The sequence below is a fragment of the Zea mays genome, chromosome 6 (genome assembly GCF_902167145.1).
Source record: "Zea mays cultivar B73 chromosome 6, Zm-B73-REFERENCE-NAM-5.0, whole genome shotgun sequence".
NCBI classification, from domain to species: Eukaryota; Viridiplantae; Streptophyta; class Magnoliopsida; order Poales; family Poaceae; genus Zea; species Zea mays.
Genome location: NC_050101.1, coordinates 109,584,237 through 109,603,974, shown reverse-complemented (window position 1 = coordinate 109,603,974; position 19,738 = coordinate 109,584,237). Strand labels below are relative to the sequence as shown.

At 56.8% G+C, this 19,738-nt stretch overlaps 1 protein-coding gene across 1 annotated transcript; it reads left to right on the top strand.

Moving 5' to 3' along the window:
- Positions 1–4,123: 4,123 nt before the first annotated feature.
- LOC118472227 (exopolygalacturonase) lies at positions 4,124–5,701 on the top strand. Its single transcript, XM_035960106.1, has one exon. The coding sequence runs from the start codon at positions 4,165–4,167 to the stop codon at positions 5,395–5,397; it is 1,233 nt and encodes a 410-aa protein (XP_035815999.1). The 5' UTR covers positions 4,124–4,164; the 3' UTR covers positions 5,398–5,701.
- Positions 5,702–19,738: the final 14,037 nt, after the last annotated feature.

Sequence of the window (19,738 nt, the reverse complement as noted above, 5' to 3'; positions counted from 1 at the left end):
GCCGCCTCCCTGCCCGCCCGGTCCGGCCGCCCGCCGCCCAGCCCAGCCGCCGTGGCCGGCTCGGCCGCCCCGCCCCCCCCTGCCCCGCCGGTTCGGCCGCCCCACGGCCGGCTCGGCCGCCCCCTGCGCCGCCCCCTGCCCCGCCGGTTCGGCCGCCCCTGCGCTCCGCCGGTTCGGCCGCCCCGCCCTCGCCAGCTCGGCCGCCCCCTGCGCGCCCCGCCTAGGGCCGGTTCAACCGCCCTAGGGCCGGTTCAACCGCCCCCCCCCCCTTCTGTTTTTTTTTTATTTTTTTTTATTTTATTTTATTTACTTTCTGTGATCATAATTACTGTATTTTAAGTAGGCTAATCACTGTTCATGCTATGGAAAATAGGAAGTTTAATTTAAAATTCCGTTATGCTATTGATTCACGTAGTTAATTGTTTACCCTGTGCAATGTTGATCAACTAAAAGTGATTAGGTTTCCATTAGTATATATAAATATATATAACAGAATTATTTTGTTAAAAACCAATTGTGTCATTAGTGCATAAGATTTAACCCCCTGCGAGACCTTTCCCGTTTCTTTCTAACCATAACAAATGCGTTATCGAATGTCATACTTGATGCATATTCGCTTTATTTGTTATCTTGTATGGTGTACTGTTCTTTTGTATTAAATATGTGGATGTATGTATGTATGTTTGCGCTCGCATAGAGAACGATCCGGTCGAAGAGCCCGAGGAATTCGCAGGAGAAGCCCCTGAGCAGCAGTCGGTTGGTGGAGGCAAGTGTCCTTTGACCTATCTATGTCCTATTCATTCTTTAATTCACCTCCCGCATTACACCTTTATACCTAAGGATTGACTAGCTTTTGTTATCCATGTCCTTGTTTACCTATTTGGGTCGGATTATTACTACTTAGTCTGATGCTATTGCTCAACTCTAATCAATGAACATGATGTGATTATCTATGATACGCTGTTTTCCCGTTCTTCTTTATGATTATACTTGTGGTTTTCAAGGGGACTCGAGCGGTTTCTCGAGTGCCTCTCCGTAAGGACCTGTTCTATGGATGACCGCCCGGGAAAACAGTGCAACCATGAGGGTGGAATGGGGTGCCCTTAGCTGAATAATTAGAGGATCCGGGGTGTAGTTCACTTAGCCGTCGTGCCGTCAATGGGGCTCGGTGTATGCGGCTCGCTCTGCCAAGTTTGGGTTCGCCCCTTGGGGAGGAGTGCGGTGCATTTAGGAAACCTAACGGGTGGCTACAGCCCCGGGGAATCTTTGTAAAGGCTTCGTAGTGAATCCCTGGCCATTCACCTCGGGAGTGAATAAGGGTCTTGCAAGCCCGGGCCAGAGAGGGAATCACGGCTTGTGGGTAAAGTGCACAACCTCTGCAGAGTGTTATGAAACTGATATATCAGCCGTGCTCGCGGTTATGAGCGGCCAAGGGAGCTCCAGAGATTAGTGATACTTGATCAGAGATATTGTGGTACAGGTGGTTATGAGATTGATGGTTCCGGTTATGATTATGGTATTGGTAAGTGGTATTCTTTCCGTTTGGAAAGGATACAATGGGCTAATAACTTGGGTTAATGTTAAAACCTGGCTTTCTACTAGTAAATAATAACCTGACCAACTAAAAGCAACTGCTTGACTTATCCCCACATAAAGCTAGTCCACTACAGCCAAACAGGATACTTGCTGAGTATGTTGATGTGTACTCACCCTTGCTCTACACACCAAACCCCCCCCAGGTTGTCAGCATTGCAACCACTGCTCAGGCGAAGATGAAGCTGTGGAAGGAGACTTCCAGGAGTTCCAAGATTACGACGAGTTCTAGGTGTGGGTTAGCGGCAACCCCCAGTCGGCTGCCTGTGAAGGCCGCGTTATCTACGTTTCTTTTCCGCACTTTGATTTATTGTAAGAACTATATGGACGTCTCAGACGTATGATGTAATCGACTATTATTTCCCTTATTAATACTATTTTGAGCACTGTGTGATGATGTCCATATTATGTAACTGCTGTGTACGTGAATAACTGATCCTGGCACGTACATGGTTCGCATTCGGTTTGCCTTCTAAAAACCGGGTGTGACATATACCAATTGAAAATCAACATACCAATTTGAAATTAAACATACCAATTTAAAAAATTTCAAAAAGTGGTGGTGCGGTCCTTTTGCTTTGGGCTTAATATTTCTCCCCCTTTGGCATTAATCGCCAAAAACGGAGACTTTGTGAGCCATTTATACTTTCTCCCCATTGGTAAATGAAATATGAGTGAAAGATTATACCAAATTTGGACAGTGATGCGGAGTGACGGCGAAGGATAAACGATACCGTTAGAGTGGAGTGGAAGCCTTGTCTTCGCCGAAGACTCCATTTCCCTTTCAATCTACGACTTAGCATAGAAATACACTTGAAAACACATTAGTCGTAGCCACGAAAGAGATATGATCAAAGGTATACAAATGAGCTATGTGTGTAATGTTTCAATCAAAGTTTCGAGAATCAAGAATATTTAGCTCATTCCTAAGTTTGCTAAAGGTTTTATCATCTAATGGTTTGGTAAAGATATCGACTAATTGTTCTTTGGTGCTAACATAAGCAATCTCGATATCACCCCTTTGTTGGTGATCCCTCAAAAAGTGATACCGAATGTCTATGTGCTTAGTGCGGCTGTGTTCAACGGGATTATCCGCCATGCAGATAGCACTCTCATTGTCACATAGGAGAGGGACTTTGCTCAATTTGTAGCCATAGTCCCTAAGGTTTTGCCTCATCCAAAGTAATTGCACACAACAATGTCCTGCGGCAATATACTTGGCTTCGGCGGTAGAAAGAGCTATTGAGTTTTGTTTCTTTGAAGTCCAAGACACCAGGGATCTCCCTAGAAACTGACAAGTCCCTGATGTGCTCTTCCTATCAATTTTACACCCTGCCCAATTGGCATCTGAATATCCTATTAAATCAAAGGTGGATCCCTTGGGGTACCAAAGACCAAATTTAGGAGTGTAAACTAAATATCTCATGATTCTTTTCACGGCCCTAAGGTGAACTTCCTTAGGATCGGCTTGGAATCTTGCACACATGCATATAGAAAGCATACTATCTGGTCGAGATGCACATAAATAGAGTAAAGATCCTATCATCGACCGGTATACCTTTTGGTCTACGGATTTACCTCCCGTGTCGAGGTCGAGATGCCCATTAGTTCCCATGGGTGTCCTGATGGGCTTGGCATCCTTCATTCCAAACTTGTTGAGTATGTCTTGAATGTACTTTGTTTGGCTGATGAAGGTGCCATCTTGGAGTTGCTTGACTTGAAATCCTAGAAAATATTTCAACTTCCCCATCATAGACATCTCGAATTTCGGAATCATGATCCTACTAAACTCTTCACAAGTAGATTTGTTAGTAGACCCAAATATAATATCATCAACATAAATTTGGCATACAAACAAAACTTTTGAAATGGTTTTAGTAAAGAGAGTAGGATCGGCTTTACTGACTCTGAAGCCATTAGTGATAAGAAAATCTCTTAGGCATTCATACCATGCTGTTGGGGCTTGCTTGAGCCCATAAAGCGCCTTTGAGAGTTTATAAACATGGTTAGGGTACTCACTATCTTCAAAGCCGAGAGGTTGCTCAACATAGACCTATTCGCCCCATTTGATCACTTTTTTGGTCCTTCAGGATCTAATAGTTATGTATAATTTAGAGTCTCTTGTTTAATGGCCAGATATTTCTAATTAATCTAAGAATTTATGATATTTTTTAATTTTTTATCATGTCTGATGAGAATTAACATAAAGGCTCAATTGGGTCCTGAATTAATAATAGAGTGAAAATTAATCCAGAGGCTCTATTAGAACCTTCAATTAGTAATACCAAGATATATATAAGATAGTAGAGTATAGTTTAAATGTTGGCATTGTTCATTCTTTCTTTTGTTATTTAATTTATGCTTTCCACGGTGGTTAGTGGTTACTTCTGAAGGGTCCAAATAATGCATGAAGAGTTTGAGGACAAGAAGTCTGCCCTAAAAATAGCGATGCAAAGGCATGGTGTCCAAGCCATACATATAGCGCACTAATTTTATCAGCAGAACAATGGTATTTATAGGTCCTAGTGCCCAGGCAACAAGAGACACGAATAAAGCATCGATCACGACAAGATGGCGTGCACAAACAATGCGATGAGAGCCTTGTTCCTCCTGGTCCTCTTCTGCATCGTGCATGGTGAGAAGGAAGAGTCAAAGGGCATCGATGCGAAAGCGTCCGGGCCTGGTGGGTCCTTCGACATCACCAAGTTGGGCGCCTCCGGCAATGGCAAGACAGACAGCACGAAGGCTGTGCAGGAGGCATGGGCATCGGCGTGCGGCGGCACTGGGAAGCAGACAATCCTCATACCCAAGGGTGACTTCCTTGTCGGACAACTCAACTTCACAGGCCCTTGCAAGGGCGACGTGACCATCCAGGTGGATGGCAATCTGCTGGCGACCACGGACCTAAGCCAGTACAAGGACCATGGTAATTGGATCGAGATTCTACGTGTGGATAACCTGGTCATCACCGGCAAGGGAAACCTTGACGGGCAGGGCCCAGCCGTGTGGAGCAAGAACTCCTGCACCAAGAAGTACGACTGCAAGATCCTTCCCAACTCGCTGGTGATGGACTTCGTGAACAACGGGGAGGTGTCCGGGGTCACGCTGCTCAACTCCAAGTTCTTCCACATGAACATGTACCGGTGCAAGGACATGCTGATCAAGGACGTGACCGTGACGGCGCCCGGGGACAGCCCCAACACGGATGGCATCCACATGGGCGACTCATCCGGGATCACGATCACCAACACCGTCATTGGCGTCGGTGACGACTGCATCTCCATCGGCCCCGGGACCTCCAAGGTGAACATCACCGGCGTGACCTGCGGCCCTGGCCACGGCATCAGCATCGGCAGCCTAGGGCGGTACAAGGACGAGAAGGACGTCACGGACATCAACGTCAAGGATTGCACTCTTAAGAAGACGATGTTCGGCGTCCGCATCAAGGCGTACGAGGACGCCGCCTCCGTGCTCACCGTCTCCAAGATCCACTACGAGAATATCAAGATGGAGGACTCAGCCAACCCCATCTTCATCGACATGAAGTACTGCCCCAACAAGTTGTGTACTGCCAACGGCGCCTCCAAGGTCACCGTCAAGGATGTCACCTTCAAGAACATCACCGGCACCTCCTCCACCCCGGAGGCCGTTAGCCTGCTCTGCACTGCCAAGGTCCCATGCACCGGCGTCACCATGGATGACGTCAACGTCGAGTATAGCGGCACCAACAACAAGACCATGGCTATATGCACGAACGCCAAGGGCAGCACCAAGGGTTGCCTCAAGGAGCTTGCATGCTTCTAGACCCTCCATCGACTGACCCATCTCTCTAGTTATAATTTTTCTCTCGTCCTTGCATTGCCCATTAGATGCTATCCATTGGTAACGCACAACAGTAAAACGACAGACATCCGACAGCTATATTATGTTCGACGGTGTAACACCCTGAATTTGAGGGTATAAAATTTCTTCTCCAAATACCAACCAAATTCAGGGGTTACCTCTTGTCTCTCTCTCTCTTTTCCTTTTGATTAAAAGTAAGTGAATTAGGCGAGGGTTTAATTATTTATTTTGTCAAAACTTATGTGAGTCATGAAATGTTGCATCATGCTGAGCCTAAATTATTCTTTTGTTTGATGCACATGTTTGAATTGGTTTGAATTTGAAATTTGGTTTGAGTTTGATTTGAAAACCATAGAGAAATTAAAATAGAAAAGACATTAGAAATTTCAAAAAAAGAAAAGGAAAGCAGCTCAAACCTCCTCCCTCCTTGGCCTTTCGGCCCATCCAGCCCAATTAACCGCCCGCATCCGCTGACAAGCGGGCCCCACCTATCGGCGCCACGCTCGCTCGCCCTCTCCCTCTCTTCTCAGTGGGACCACCTCGTCAGCACCGCGCGTTCCCTCGCTGACTCGCGACCCCTATTGTCAGACCCATCCCCTCCCCTACAACTGTCGCGCCTGTGCCCATGGCGTGCCCCATGCGGTCAAAGCGTGCCCACGTCCCCACGACCTGCCCATGTCACCCGAGTGCTAGGTGAAGACCCCGAACACTCCCTCAGCTCACCCCTGCCTCACACTCGCTCTTTCCCTACCCTCGCACTCACCCAGCCGCAGCGCCGCCCCCCGCTGTTGCTTCACCTTTCTGCTGTCGCCGCTGGACTTCTGACAGCGCTTTGGCCATGGTGAGCTTTGCCTGAGCTTGGCGCACCGGGAAAACACGGTTGTTTCCCCTTTCCTTAAATCCTCTACCCGATCTGCGCTCTACCTCTCCCCTGCGCAGGTCGGAGCTCGCCGCCGTCGTGATTCTTCAATGTCCGGCCAACCAGAGCCCCATCGCGCCGTGCCAAGCTGCCCGAAGCACCGTATCTGGGTAAGTGACATTCTTGTGTCCCTCTTTTGCGCCAATTCTGCTATGCGTGGGGGATTTCGGCCGACGAAGTTGCCCCTCGCCGCGCCGCAGCATCTTCACGGCGTTCGACCACTACAACCCCTCCCTGAGCCCTAACTTAGGCCTAGAGCACCCCCACCCTCTCCCCGGAGCCTATGCCGACCACAGAGCGCCGGTTTAACCCTCACCGCGACAGGTATTGCTCGCCAGAGTAACCTTGGGTTCGCCCGAGGATCCCCCTCCACCGTCTGCCCATCTTAGTCCTATTCTCGGCACCCAGACCTTGCCATAGTGCTTGCCGAGTCCTCCCCAACCTCTCTGGCTACCCAGACCAACCCCCAGTGCCTTAGAAGCCCCGGTCTGCCTAACCTCCGGCGACTGCGCCGCCGTGTCCGCGGAGAGCACCACCCCTAGCTGACCAGAGGAGACTAAACCCCTCGTGCCGAATTCGAACCACCCAGTCTTGATCTGACGGCCTGAAGTCGTGGATAACAGTTCACGTTGTTTCTGGAACCAGAGCCATCAATCTACAATCCAGTGGCCAACGCGCCTCGTGTCCTCTTCAAACTGCTGACCCATGGGCCCTGTGTGTCAGTGCCTCAACCCACCCGAGCCCACCTGTCAAGAGCCTGCGCCCTCGCTCGTTATTCTAATCTGGACCTTTGGTCGGAGATCGGACGGCTAGCGCAACCCCATACCCCTTTGTGTGGCAGTTTTGCTAAAGAGACCCTCGCTTCTTAGAAATCAACCCGCTGTCCCTGGTTTTCACGCGTAGGCCTCTGTAATCTTACGGATTGAACCCTAGACTTCTATTTATTCACAAATTTAGGCCTAATTTTGTATTTTAAACTTCAAAACTTGTTTATTTCATATCTTTTGCATATGAACTTCAAATTGAGTGATTCAAATTGCAAAATGTTCATAGGATTATTCTTTGTCCAAATAAATTATGATCATTCACTGTCTGTACATGTTAATTTTATGCCTAGACTATAGGTTAGTATATGTAATAGTTTGTTTACTAAATAAGAAAATAAAAAGGAAAACCCTAATGGTAATTAGATTTTAACCTTGTGAGATTAATAATATGTAATGTATGAATTTATCCCTGGTATAATTTTGTGTCTCACTAAAATTAGTGGAATTAAAATTATGCAATCCATGGAGATAGATAATATTTAGGGAATCACAAACCACTAGTGTGCCAGTTCACTCTAGCACCTAAGTTGACCTTTTGTGTTTACATTGCTCTGTCAAACTTGTGTCCACTTGGTTTTATATGTTTGGTGTATTTTTCATTTGTCTTTATCCAATTGCATTGAATGCATGATCGCTTTGTGTCGGCGTTTCGAGACAGGGGGGTCCCTAAGCCGACGAGTGAGTGTGCTGCGTGCTACAGCCCAGATGGGTCGAGCGCGTGGGCGAGCGCGAAGGGGGGAGAGGCGAGGTGGCCGGAGTCGAGCGTGAGAGAGGTGGAAGTCCCGCGGCCTTCGTGTTCGTCCCGCGCCCAGGTCGGGTGCGCTTGCAGTAGGGGGGTTACAAGCGTCCACGCGGGTGAGGGAAGCGAGCGGCCCAAGAGAGCGCCTGTCCCGTCCTCGGTCCCGCGCGGCCAACCCTTTCTAAGAAGGCCCTGGTCCTCCCTTTTATAGTCGTAAGGAGAGGATCCAGGTGTACAATGGGGGGTGTAGCAGAGTGTTACGTGTCTAGCGGAGGGAGAGCTAGCGCCCTAGGTACATGCCAATGTGGCAGCCGGAGAGATCTGGGCACCCTGCTGGCGTGATGTCGTGGCTGTCGGAGGTGCGGCGGAGCCTGGCGGAGGGACAGCTGTTGGAGCGGTCGAGTCCCTGCTGACGTCGTCCTGCTTCCGTAAGAGAGCTGGGGGCCGCCGTCGTCGTAGAGCTTGTGGAGCGCCATCATTGCCCCTCCGGCGGAGCTGGCCGGATGGGACGCCGGTCTTGTTCTCCGTGACCCGAGTCGATTCGGGGTAGGATGATGATGGCGCTTCCTGTTGACGTGGCGGTCTGTGCCCTAGGCAGGGCGACGTGGGGGTTCCTCCGAAGCCGAGGTTGAGTCTACCTTCCGTTGCCGTGGCCGAGCCCGAGCCATGGGGTCGGGCGAGGCGGAAGTCGTTCGGCCGAGGCCAGGGCGGAGTCCGAGCCCTGGGGTCGGGCGAGGCGGAGTTTCGTCGTCTTCCGGGTCTTAGCCCGAGTCCGAGCCCTGGGGTCGGGCGGAGCGGAGTTTCGTCGTCTTCCGGGTCTTAGCCTGAGTCCGAGCCCTGGGGTCGGGCGGAGCGGAGTTTCGTCGTCTTCCGGGTCTTAGCCCGAGTCCGAGCCCTGGGGTCGGGCGGAGCGGAGTTCGCCGTCTTCCGGGTCTTAGCCCGAGTCCGAGCCCTGGGGTCGGGCGGAGCGGAGTTCGCCGTCTTCCGGGTCTTAGCCCGAGTCCGAGCCCTGGGGTCGGGCGGAGCGGAGTTCGCCGTCTTCCGGGTCTTAGCCCGAGTCCGAGCCCTGGGGTCGGGCGGAGCGGAGTTCGCCGTCTTCCGGGTCTTAGCCCGAGTCCGAGCCCTGGGGTCGGGCGGAGCGGAGTTCGCCGTCTTCCGGGTCTTAGCCCGAGTCCGAGCCCTGGGGTCGGGCGGGGCGGAGTTCGCCGTGGTGCCTTTGGCAAGGCCTGACTACCTGTCAGACTCACTCTGTCGAGTGGCACTGCAGTCGGAGTGGCGCAGGCGGCGCTGTCCTTCTGTCAGACTGGCCAGTGGAGCGGTGGAGTGACGGCGGTCACTTCGGCTCTGCCGGGGGCGCGTGTCAGGATGAAGGTGTCAGGCCACCTTTGCGTTAAATGCCCCTGCAATTTGGTCAGTCGGTGTGGCGATTTAGTCAAGGTTGCTTCTGAGCGAAGCCAAGGCCTCGGGCGAGCCGGTGATGTGTCCGCCATAAAAAGGGGGCCTCGGGCGAGACGGAAGTCTCTCGAGGTCGGCTGCCCTTGGCCGAGGCTAGGCTCGGGTGAAGCGTGATCGAGTCACTCGTGTAGACTGATCCCTGACTTAATCGTACCCATCAGGCCTTTGCAGCTTTATGCTGATGGGGGTTACCAGCTGAGAATTAGGCGTCTTGAGGGTACCCCTAATTATGGTCCCCGACAGTAGCCCCTGAGCCTCGAAGGGAGTGTTAGCACTCGCTTGGAGGCTTTTGTCGCACTTTTTTGCAAGGGGACCAGCCTTTCTCGGTTGCATTTCGTTCCGGTGGGTGCGCGCGAGCGCACCCGCCGGGTGTAGCCCCCGAGGCCTCGGAGGAGTGGTTACACTCCTTCGAGGTCTTAATACCTCGCGCAATGCTTTGGCTGGTCTGGTCGTTCCCTCATGCGAACTGGCCGTAGCCCGGGTGCACGGTCGGGGTCCAAGCTCTCGGGCTGGTATGTTGACGCTGTCGACGATTTGGCCGGAGCCGGTTTTTGCGAGAGCAGCCCCCGAGCCTCTTTACAGGGCGAGAGGGCGATCAGGGACAGACTCGACTTTTTACATACGCCCCTACGTCGCCTTTCCGCAAGGAGGAGGGGGGAGTGCGCCATGTTACCCTCGATGGGCACCGAACATGGTGTCTCCGGTGAGCTGCAAGCGGGTAATCCGAGTGGACGTCCGTGCCCCGTTCGTTGGGGGTCGGCTAGGGGCCCAGAGGCACGCCCAAAAGTACCTGCGGGTGATTTGCCGGACCCGGTCCCCTGGCGACGGGGTCCGAGGGCTCGATGCCTCCCTCCGATGGGATTCCGTTACAAGATCGTTCCCGCTGGTCTCGGAAATGTCCTAGGGTACCTCGGGAGCGCAGCCCGAGCCTTGGTTATGTATCGAACGTACCCCTGGTCATCCCTCGCTCGGTGTCTGAGGCGACTGTGAACCCTTCGGGGGCCAGCCTTCGAACCCCTGATCAGTAATGGGCGCGGAGCCCGAGTAGCCTGAGGCGGCCATGGAACCCTTCGGGGGGCTGGCCTTCGAACCCCTGACCAGTAGTGGGTGTCGGGCCCACGCGATCTGAGGCGGCTGTTGAACCCTTCGGAGGGCCAGCCTTCGAACCCCTGATCAGTAGTGGGGGGCTCGGAGCCCGGTTCCTTCGCGGAGAAGGATCCCTTTCGGGGTATCCCCCTTTCCAGGTCCCTGTTGCAAGAGATAGAGAAAGAGGAAAACGGAAAAGGATACGAAATCGGACGACGTGGCGTACCTTTTCTGACGCGGTTATTACGGCGAAGGTGAAGCGTCGCGCGCTCCTCCCGTCAGAGGCGCCGCCTGTCCCGCCGCGGAGTTAATGCGATGGGGCGAGTGGTTGGCGGGGCGGCCGTTGCGCGCGTGCGATCCGTTCGAGGAACGGGTCACGGGTGCACCGTCTCCACGCCGTGAGAGGAGGCTCTCTTGCTGTCCTAGGATGGGACGTGAGCCTGGCTGACGACGTGACCGCTGCGCCCGCCCGCCTGCCACCGCTATTACTGCCGGCCCACTTTCGGTCGCTTTGACCGACGCGCCAGGCTGGCGCTGATGGGTCGCCTCGAGTCGCGGCATTGGCTCCGCAACCGAAGAGGCGCGATGGTGGCACAAGTGGCGGTGCGGTTGCTTGCATGCAGCAACTGGCGCGCCGGTTGCTCGACGCGCGGGCCTGGGTTCCCAAGCTGGCGTGTCAGAAGTTGGAGAAGCGCGCCCATTTGGCGCGGTTGCATGCCGCCTGCATGGCTGCCCGCCCCTTCTGCCCGTTGGTCTAGGCGAAAATGGGGGGTCGCTTGTAACCGCTGGACGGTCGTGCGACCACGCGCGGCGGTTTGGCTTCTTCTGCCCTGAGCCGGCTTGCATGACATGCGGGACCCAGCCCCCGAGTCGCAGGGGAGGGCCTTGGAGCATGTTGGAGAAGACTCAGCCCGTGGCGCCTGGGGGCACACGTAGGGAGAGTTGCCTTTAAAAGGAGGGAGACTCCTTTCGGAAGGCAACCATGTCTTCTTCCTCCCTTAAGCGTCGCGTCTTCCCATCTTCCAAGCCCCCGGATGGGGGGTATCCGCCGCCTTTCCGCCTCCTCGTTGGAGGAACGCAACTCCATGGGAGTTGGTACCTCTCAGCCATCGTTCGGCTTCAAGGATTTTCATCACGCAGCCTGGCCACGCTCCGCCACCGGTGGCCACCCAAGATGGTGACCTCTAGTTCGACGGTGGGGAAAGCGGGCCAGGCCGCGGCCTCTACTCCTCCCTCGGCCTCAAGGATTTTCGTCATCCAGGCCAAGATGGAAGATGAGGCGAGTCGGGGGGCCGCCCCCGCGTGGGTCGGCTGCCCTTTTCTTCCCCCCGCGCCCGAGGGTGAAGGGCGTCCTTGAGCCCCACGGAGACTTCCTCCAGCCATGCCGGGATATGTAGGGCGCTAGTGGCCCTGGATCTCCGTCTCCCTGCCTGAATGGCTGGTTCTCGTCCTCAGCGGGGGGGAGTCCTCCTGCCGTGACACCTGCCCCAAAGCTGCTGCCTAAGCCGCTTCGCTGTCTAGGGCAGGGGTGGTTGTCGTCGCGGTTGGAACGGGCGGCAGCGAGCCGCTCATCGTTCTTCAGTTACTCCGCAGGCCTTCCCCCTCGGAGGGGGGTTGTTCGTACCTGCGGAGGTGGGAACCGGAGTTCCGTTGGTAGTGGCATCTCGAATGCCAGTGTTTTGTGTTCATTGTGGCTGTCGGGGCCTGAACATGTATGTAATTTCGGCACGGAGCCGTGTTTTTTCCTCATTTTCGAGCACTAAGTCTCGCCTGTTGATTATCTGAACCGCTTTACCAAGCATGAGTCGCCCCGTGTCAAGGTGACGGGTGAGGTATCCGTATCCCGGAGGCGTAGGAATCCCTCGGCCCGTTCGGCCTTGTTGTCTGGGGTTCCTCTAGCTTAGTTAAAGAGACCCCTCGGCCGCCCTTCGGTGGACCGAGGCCAGGGGTAGCGATATCAGTATGAACAGAGGCGGAGTTGGCTCGAGAATGGGAACCTGGTCGGCCGGAGCCTAGCCGTGTTGTCCGTCAGCGGAGCCGACGCCGAAGTCGATCAGTCGAGGCCTCGGGTCGGGCTGGCGCCCTTGGAAGCCGGTTGACCGAGGCCCCAGGGGTAACCGGTCGAGCCGCCTGCTCGGGCCGGATTCCCGGAGGAGCCCCTGGGCCGCGTCGCCGCCCGAGGCTGGGTCGGGCTTTGCTGGAGACGTCGTCGATGCCGAGGGTGCTACGGCTCCCTTCAGCGTGAAGACCCGAGCCTGCAGGATCAGATCATCTTGTAGCGTGTGCTTTCTGCGGCCGCCGAGGCCAGAAAAAACACACCCTCGCCACGCTTGCGAAGCTGCGCCTTTTTCCCTCTTGTTTCGAGCATCTGGACTCTGTCGGTAATAGGGATGTTTGTGTGAGCGAGAGTTGCTTTTCGTGGAAGGGACGAGTGAGGTATCCGTATCCCAGAGGCGTGGGAATCCCTCGGCTCGGTCGGCCTTGCCGCTTACGCGTACTTTCATCCGTCCATGAGGCCCTGTCCCCGACTTAGTCGAGAAAGCTTGAAGGACTGCTTCGGCAGGAGAGCTTCCGAGCGTGAAGACTTGTTTGGTCCACGGAGTCGCTTTATCCGAGCGCAAGTTACTTATCGCAGAAGGTGATGAGTGAGGTATCCGTATCCCGGAGGCGTAGGAGTCCCTCGGCTCGGTCAGCCTTGGCTGCTTACGTGTACTCCGTCGTTTCCAGGATCCGCTTTCCGAAGTAGTCAAGAAGCACGAAAGAAATCCTGCCAAAAAGAGATCCTTTTTCGAGGAAAAATTCGACGCAGAGGGGGTCTCCCCCTTTTAGCCCCCGAGGGAGGGTCGGGCTTTGCCGAGGCTAGGCCGACCCTTCCTTGACGACTAAACTTTGCGTAGGCGCGAGGTATATGAACAACTTGAAAACATCTTAAGGGTAGAAGCGACGTAGCTGTTTGATGTTCCAAGCGTTGCCGTAGATTTCGCCTTGATTGTTGGCCAGCTTGTATGTTCCGGGCTTCAGAACTTTGGCGATTACGAATGGCCCTTCCCAGGGGGCGTGAGCTTGTGCCTCCCTCGGGCGTCTTGCCGCAGCCGAAGCACCAGATCGCCCACCTGGAGTTCTCGGGACCGGACCCCTCGGGCGTGGTAGCGTCGCAGGGACTGTTGATACCGCGCCGAGTGTAGTAAGGCCCTGTCCCGAGCTTCCTCCAGCTGGTCCAGCGATTCCTCTCGGCTAGCTTGGTTGCTTTGTTCGGTGTAGGCCCTCGCCCTCGGGGAGCCGTATTCCAGGTCAGTGGGCAAGATAGCTTCAGCCCCGTAGACCAGGAAAAACGGCGTGAAGCCCGTGGCACGACTCGGCGTCGTCCTTAGGCTCCAGACCACCGAGGGGAGTTCCTTCATCCATCGCTTGCCGAATTTGTTGAGGTCGTTGTAGATCCGAGGCTTGAGCCCTTGTAGAATCATGCCGTTGGCACGCTCTACTTGCCCATTCGACATGGGATGAGCCACGGCGGCCCAGTCCACCCGGATATGGTGATCCTCGCAAAAATCCAAGAATTTTTTGCCGGTGAACTGGGTGCCGTTGTCGGTGATGATGGAGTTCGGGACCCTGAAGCGACGGATGATGTTGGTGAAGAACGCCACCGCCTGCTCGGACCTGATGCTGTTCAGAGGTTGGACCTCGATCCACTTGGAGAATTTGTCGATGGCGACCAGCAGGTGCGTGTAGCCCCCGGGCGCCTTCTGCAAGGGACCGACGAGGTCCAGACCCCATACAGCGAAGGGCCAAGTGACGGGTATTGTTTGCAGAGCCTGAGCGGGCAGGTGTGTCCGCTTCGCATAGAATTGGCACCCTTCGCAGGTGCAGACAATTCTAGTGGCGTCGGCCACCGCCGTTGGCCAGTAGAAGCCTTGCCGGAAAGCATTTCCGACAAGGGCTCGGGGTGCTGCGTGGTGGCCGCAAGCCCCCGAGTGTATTTCTTGCAGCAGTTCCCGACCTTCGGCGATGGAGATGCATCGCTGGAGGATGCCCGAGGGGCTGCGATGGTAGAGCTCCTCTTCGTCGCCCAGCAAGACGAATGACTTGGCGCGTCGCGCTACCCGCCGAGCCTCGACTTGGTCGAGGGGTAGCTCCCCTCGGCGGAGATATTGCAGGTACGGGGCCTGCCAATCTTGGTCTGGCGTGGCCCCGCTCTGCCCTTCCTCGACGTTCAGTGCCCCGCTCTCGGGGGCCGAGGGTACCTCGGGCTCTGCCAAGGGTACCTCAGGCCGTGCCGAGGGTACCTCGGGCTGGGCCGAGGGTACCTCGGGCTCGGGCGCGTCGTCGAGCTTGACGGAGGGTTGATGCAGATCCCGGGAGAAGACGTCCGGGGGGACTGTCGTTCGCCCCGAGGCTATCTTAGCCAGCTCGTCTGCGGTTTCGTTGTAGCGCCGAGCGATGTGGTTGAGCTCGAGCCCGAAGAACTTGTCTTCCAGGCGCCGAACCTCGTCGCAGTAGGCCTCCATCTTCGGGTCGCGGCAGTGGGAGTTCTTCATGACTTGGTGATCTTCGTTCTTGTCGTCGTCGCGGGCCCTGCCACCCTCGGCGGGTGGCCCGGCCCTGTGGAAGTGACGCCGAAGCATAACGCACTCCTCGAGGGTGTGCTTGACGGGCCCCTGATGGTAGGGGCACGGCTCCTTGAGCATCTTGTCGAAGAGGTTTGCACCTCCGGGGGGCTTCCGAGGGTTCTTATACTCGGCGGCGGCGACAAGGTCCGCGTCAGCGTCGTCGCGTTTCGATTGCGACTTCTTCTTGCCTTTCTTCTTGGCGCCGCGCGGAGCAGACGCCTTGGGAGCTTTTTCCGATGGGCGGCCCTGGGGCTGCTTGTCCTTTCGGAAGATAGCCTCGACCGCCTCCTGGCCAGAGGCGAACTTGGTGGCGATGTCCATCAGCTCGCTCGCCCTGGTGGGGGTTTTGCGACCCAGCTTGCTCACCAGGTCGCGGCAAGTGGTGCCGGCGAGGAACGCGCCGATGACATCCGAGTCGGTGATGTTGGGCAGCTCGGTGCGCTGCTTCGAGAATCGCCGGATGTAGTCCCGGAGCGACTCCCCCGGCTGTTGCCGGCAGCTTCGAAGGTCCCAAGAATTCCCGGGGCGCACGTATGTGCCCTGGAAATTGCCAGCGAAGGCTTGGACCAAGTTGTCCCAGTTGGAGATCTGCCCCGGAGGCAGGTGCTCCAACCAGGCGCGAGCAGTGTCGGAGAGGAACAGGGGGAGGTTACGGATGATGAGGTTGTCGTCGTCCGTTCCACCCAGTTGGCAGGCAAGGCGGTAGTCCGCGAGCCACAGTTCCGGTCTCGTTTCCCCCGAGTACTTCGTGATAGTAGTCGGGGGTCGGAACCGGGTCGGGAATGGCGCCCGTCGGATGGCCCGACTGAAGGCCTGCGGACCGGGTGGTTCGGGCGAGGGACTCCGATCCTCCCCGCTGTCGTAGCGCCCCCCACGCCTGGGGTGGTAGCCTCGGCGCACCCTTTCGTCGAGGTGAGCCCGACGGTCGCGTCGATGGTGCTCGTTGCCGAGGTGGCCCGGGGCCGCAGGCGCGGTGTTGCGCGTGCGCCCGGTGTAGACCGAGGCTTCCCGCATGAATCGGGAAGTCGCGGCATGAGGTTCCGAGGGATAACCTTTCCTTCGGGAGGCAGTGCTCTCGGCCCGCCGGGCCGCAGCGCCTTCTAGGAGATTCTTGAGTTCTCCCTGGATTCGCCGACCCTCGGTGGTTGACGGCTCCGGCATCGCGCGGATGAGCATTGCTGCGGTTGCCAGGTTCTGACCAACCCCGCTGGATGCGGGCGGCGGCCTGATCCTGACATCGTTGGCAACGCGGTGCTGGAGACCTTGGGGCAGGTGACGTATTTCTCCGGCCAGGGGTTGGCCCACCCATGCTTGTCCGACGTCCCGACGGATCGGCTCAAGCGCTCCTGTTCCCTCGTTGAGCCTGGCCTGCGCCTCGCGGACTTGCTCGAGTTGTGGGTCGTAACCCCCCGCCGGAGCGGGGACCACAGCTAGCTCCCGTGGGATGTCGGCGCGAGGCACCGGCCTAGGGAGATCACCGTCCTCCGGCATGCCAAGATGGTTGCCTTCGGAGGGATCCCCTAGCTCGATGTGGAAACATTCGCGGCTTGGGCCGCAGCTCTCGTCGCCAAGGCTGCGGCTTCCATCGGAACAGTCGGATAGGCAGTAGTCACATGCGGTCATGAAGTCCCGCACGGCACTGGGGTTGCCAAGTCCGGAGAAATCCCAAGCGATGCTGGGATCGTCATCTTCCTCGGACCCAGAGGGCCCGTAGGTCGAGACGTCCGTCAGTCGGTCCCAAGGCGACCGCATACGGAACCTCAGTGGGGTTGCACTCGCCTCAATGAGAGCGCCCGCCAAAACGAGGTCGTTTGGCGGGTTGAGGCTGAGTCGAAATGACGCAAGATGGGAGTTAGTCGGTACCTTTTTGTCGACGAGGAGCGACGTAGTCACATCGGGGACTGGTTGCACCGTCAACTCTGGTTCGAGGGTGACGTCCTGCAGGCTTTCCGCGAGCGCGCCGGCGTCGTCTTCTTGCTCGGGGTCAGCGTGCCGCGGGGGGACGGCGCTTGCCTCCGTCTTGAACGCGAGGTCGACGTCCGGCGTGCCTTCCGTCGGGGCGTCGGGGGCGTCGATTCGCTCGACGGCCGACGAAGCGCGGCCTCCCACCTGGCCTTGACGGCCCCGCCTCCTCCTCCGTTGGCGGGGGAGAGAACGGAGCGAGCCCGAATGTTGCCCTTCCACCACGCGGGGAAGACGTCGTCGATTCCGCCGCCGGCGGGCGGGTTGTCGGCCGCCATTGTCGTAGTCGCGCGGCGGTGGAAGAAGTATCATGTCGTAGCTGCCGTCAAAGGACATGAACTCAAGAGTCCCGAAACGAAGCACCGTCCCGGGCCGGAGAGGTTGCTGGAGACTGCCCATCTGGAGCTTGACGGGGAGCTGTTCGTCAGCACGCAGCAGGCCCCTACCTGGCGCGCCAACTGTCGGCGTTTCGAGACAGGGGGGTCCCTAAGCCGACGAGTGAGTGTGCTGCGTGCCCCAGCCCAGATGGGTCGAGCGCGTGGGCGAGCGCGAAGGGGGGAGAGGCGAGGTGGCCGGAGTCGAGCGTGAGAGAGGTGGAAGTCCCGCGGCCTTCGTGTTCGTCCCGCGCCCAGGTCGGGTGCGCTTGCAGTAGGGGGGTTACAAGCGTCCACGCGGGTGAGGGAAGCGAGCGGCCCAAGAGAGCGCATGTCCCGTCCTCGGTCCCGCGCGGCCAACCCTTTCTAAGAAGGCCCTGGTCCTCCCTTTTATAGTCGTAAGGAGAGGATCCAGGTGTACAATGGGGGGTGTAGCAGAGTGCTACGTGTCTAGCGGAGGGAGAGCTAGCGCCCTAGGTACATGCCAATGTGGCAGCCGGAGAGATCTGGGCACCCTACTGGCGTGATGTCGTGGCTGTCGGAGGTGTGGCGGAGCCTGGCGGAGGGACAACTGTTGGAGCGGTCGAGTCCCTGCTGACGTCGTCCTGCTTCCGTAAGAGAGCTGGGGGCCGCCGTTGTCGTAGAGCTTGTGGAGCGCCATCATTGCCCCTCCGGCGGAGCTGGCCGGATGGGACGCCGGTCTTGTTCTCCGTGACCCGAGTCGATTCGGGGTAGGATGATGATGGCGCTTCTGGTTGACGTGGCGGTCTGTGCCCTAGGCAGGGCGACGTGGGGGTTCCTCCGAAGCCGAGGTTGAGTCTGCCTTCCGTTGTCGTGGCCGAGCCCGAGCCATGGGGTCGGGCGAGGCAGAAGTCGTTCGGCCGAGGCCAGGGCGGAGTCCGAGCCCTGGGGTCGGGCGAGGCGGAGTTTCGTCGTCTTCCGGGTCTTAGCCCGAGTCCGAGCCCTGGGGTCGGGCGGAGCGGAGTTTCGTCGTCTTCCGGGTCTTAGCCCGAGTCCGAGCCCTGGGGTCGGGCGGAGCGGAGTTTCGTCGTCTTCCGGGTCTTAGCCCGAGTCCGAGCCCTGGTGTCGGGCGGAGCGGAGTTCGCCGTCTTCCGGGTCTTAGCCCGAGTCCGAGCCCTGGGGTCGGGCGGAGCAGAGTTCGCCGTCTTCCGGGTCTTAGCCCGAGTCCGAGCCCTGGGGTCGGGCGGAGCGGAGTTCGCCGTCTTCCGGGTCTTAGCCCGAGTCCGAGCCCTGGGGTCGGGCGGAGCGGAGTTCGCCGTCTTCCGGGTCTTAGCCCGAGTCCGAGCCCTGGGGTCGGGCGGAGCGGAGTTCGCCGTCTTCCGAGTCTTAGCCCGAGTCCGAGCCCTGGGGTCGGGCGGGGCGGAGTTCGCCGTGGTGCCTTTGGCAAGGCCTGACTGCCTGTCAGACTCACTCTGTCGAGTGGCACTGCAGTCGGAGTGGCGCAGGCGGCGCTGTCCTTCTGTCAGACTGGCCAGTGGAGCGGTGGAGTGACGGCGGTCACTTCGGCTCTGCCGGGGGCGCGTGTCAGGATGAAGGTGTCAGGCCACCTTTGCGTTAAATGCCCCTGCAATTTGGTCAGTCGGTGTGGCGATTTAGTCAAGGTTGCTTCTGAGCGAAGCCAAGGCCTCGGGCGAGCCGGTGATGTGTCCGCCATAAAAAGGGGGCCTCGGGCGAGACGGAAGTCTCTCGAGGTCGGCTGCCCTTGGCCGAGGCTAGGCTCGGGTGAAGCGTGATCGAGTCACTCGTGTAGACTGATCCCTGACTTAATCGTACCCATCAGGCCTTTGCAGCTTTATGCTGATGGGGTTTACCAGCTGAGAATTAGGCGTCTTGAGGGTACCCCTAATTATGGTCCCCGACACTTTGTTTAGACAATGAGCAGCCTGTGGTTCCTTAGTGTGTTGCTGAAGATCTTCCTGAGCAACAACCTGGTGAAGGCAAGAGTCCTCTGACCTACTATGTCCTACTTACTTTATAGTTAACCGTCTCGCTTTACATTATTTAAACCTAAGGATTAACTAGTCTGTATTTACCTTATCCTTGTTTACCTTTTTGGGTTTCTAAGCTTTATGCTATTGCTTTAACTTAATCAATGAACATGATGTGAATCTTTATGATACAATGATGTTATCTCGATGATGATCTTGTGATACTTTAGGGGACTCAGGCTGTTTCCTGAGTACCTCTCCGTAAGGACCTGTTCATTGAGTGACCACCTGGGATAACAGTACAACCATGAGTGTGGAATGGGACACCCTTAGCTGATTAATTAGAGGAACTTGAGGTGTAGTTGGCTTCGCCGTAGGGCGTCT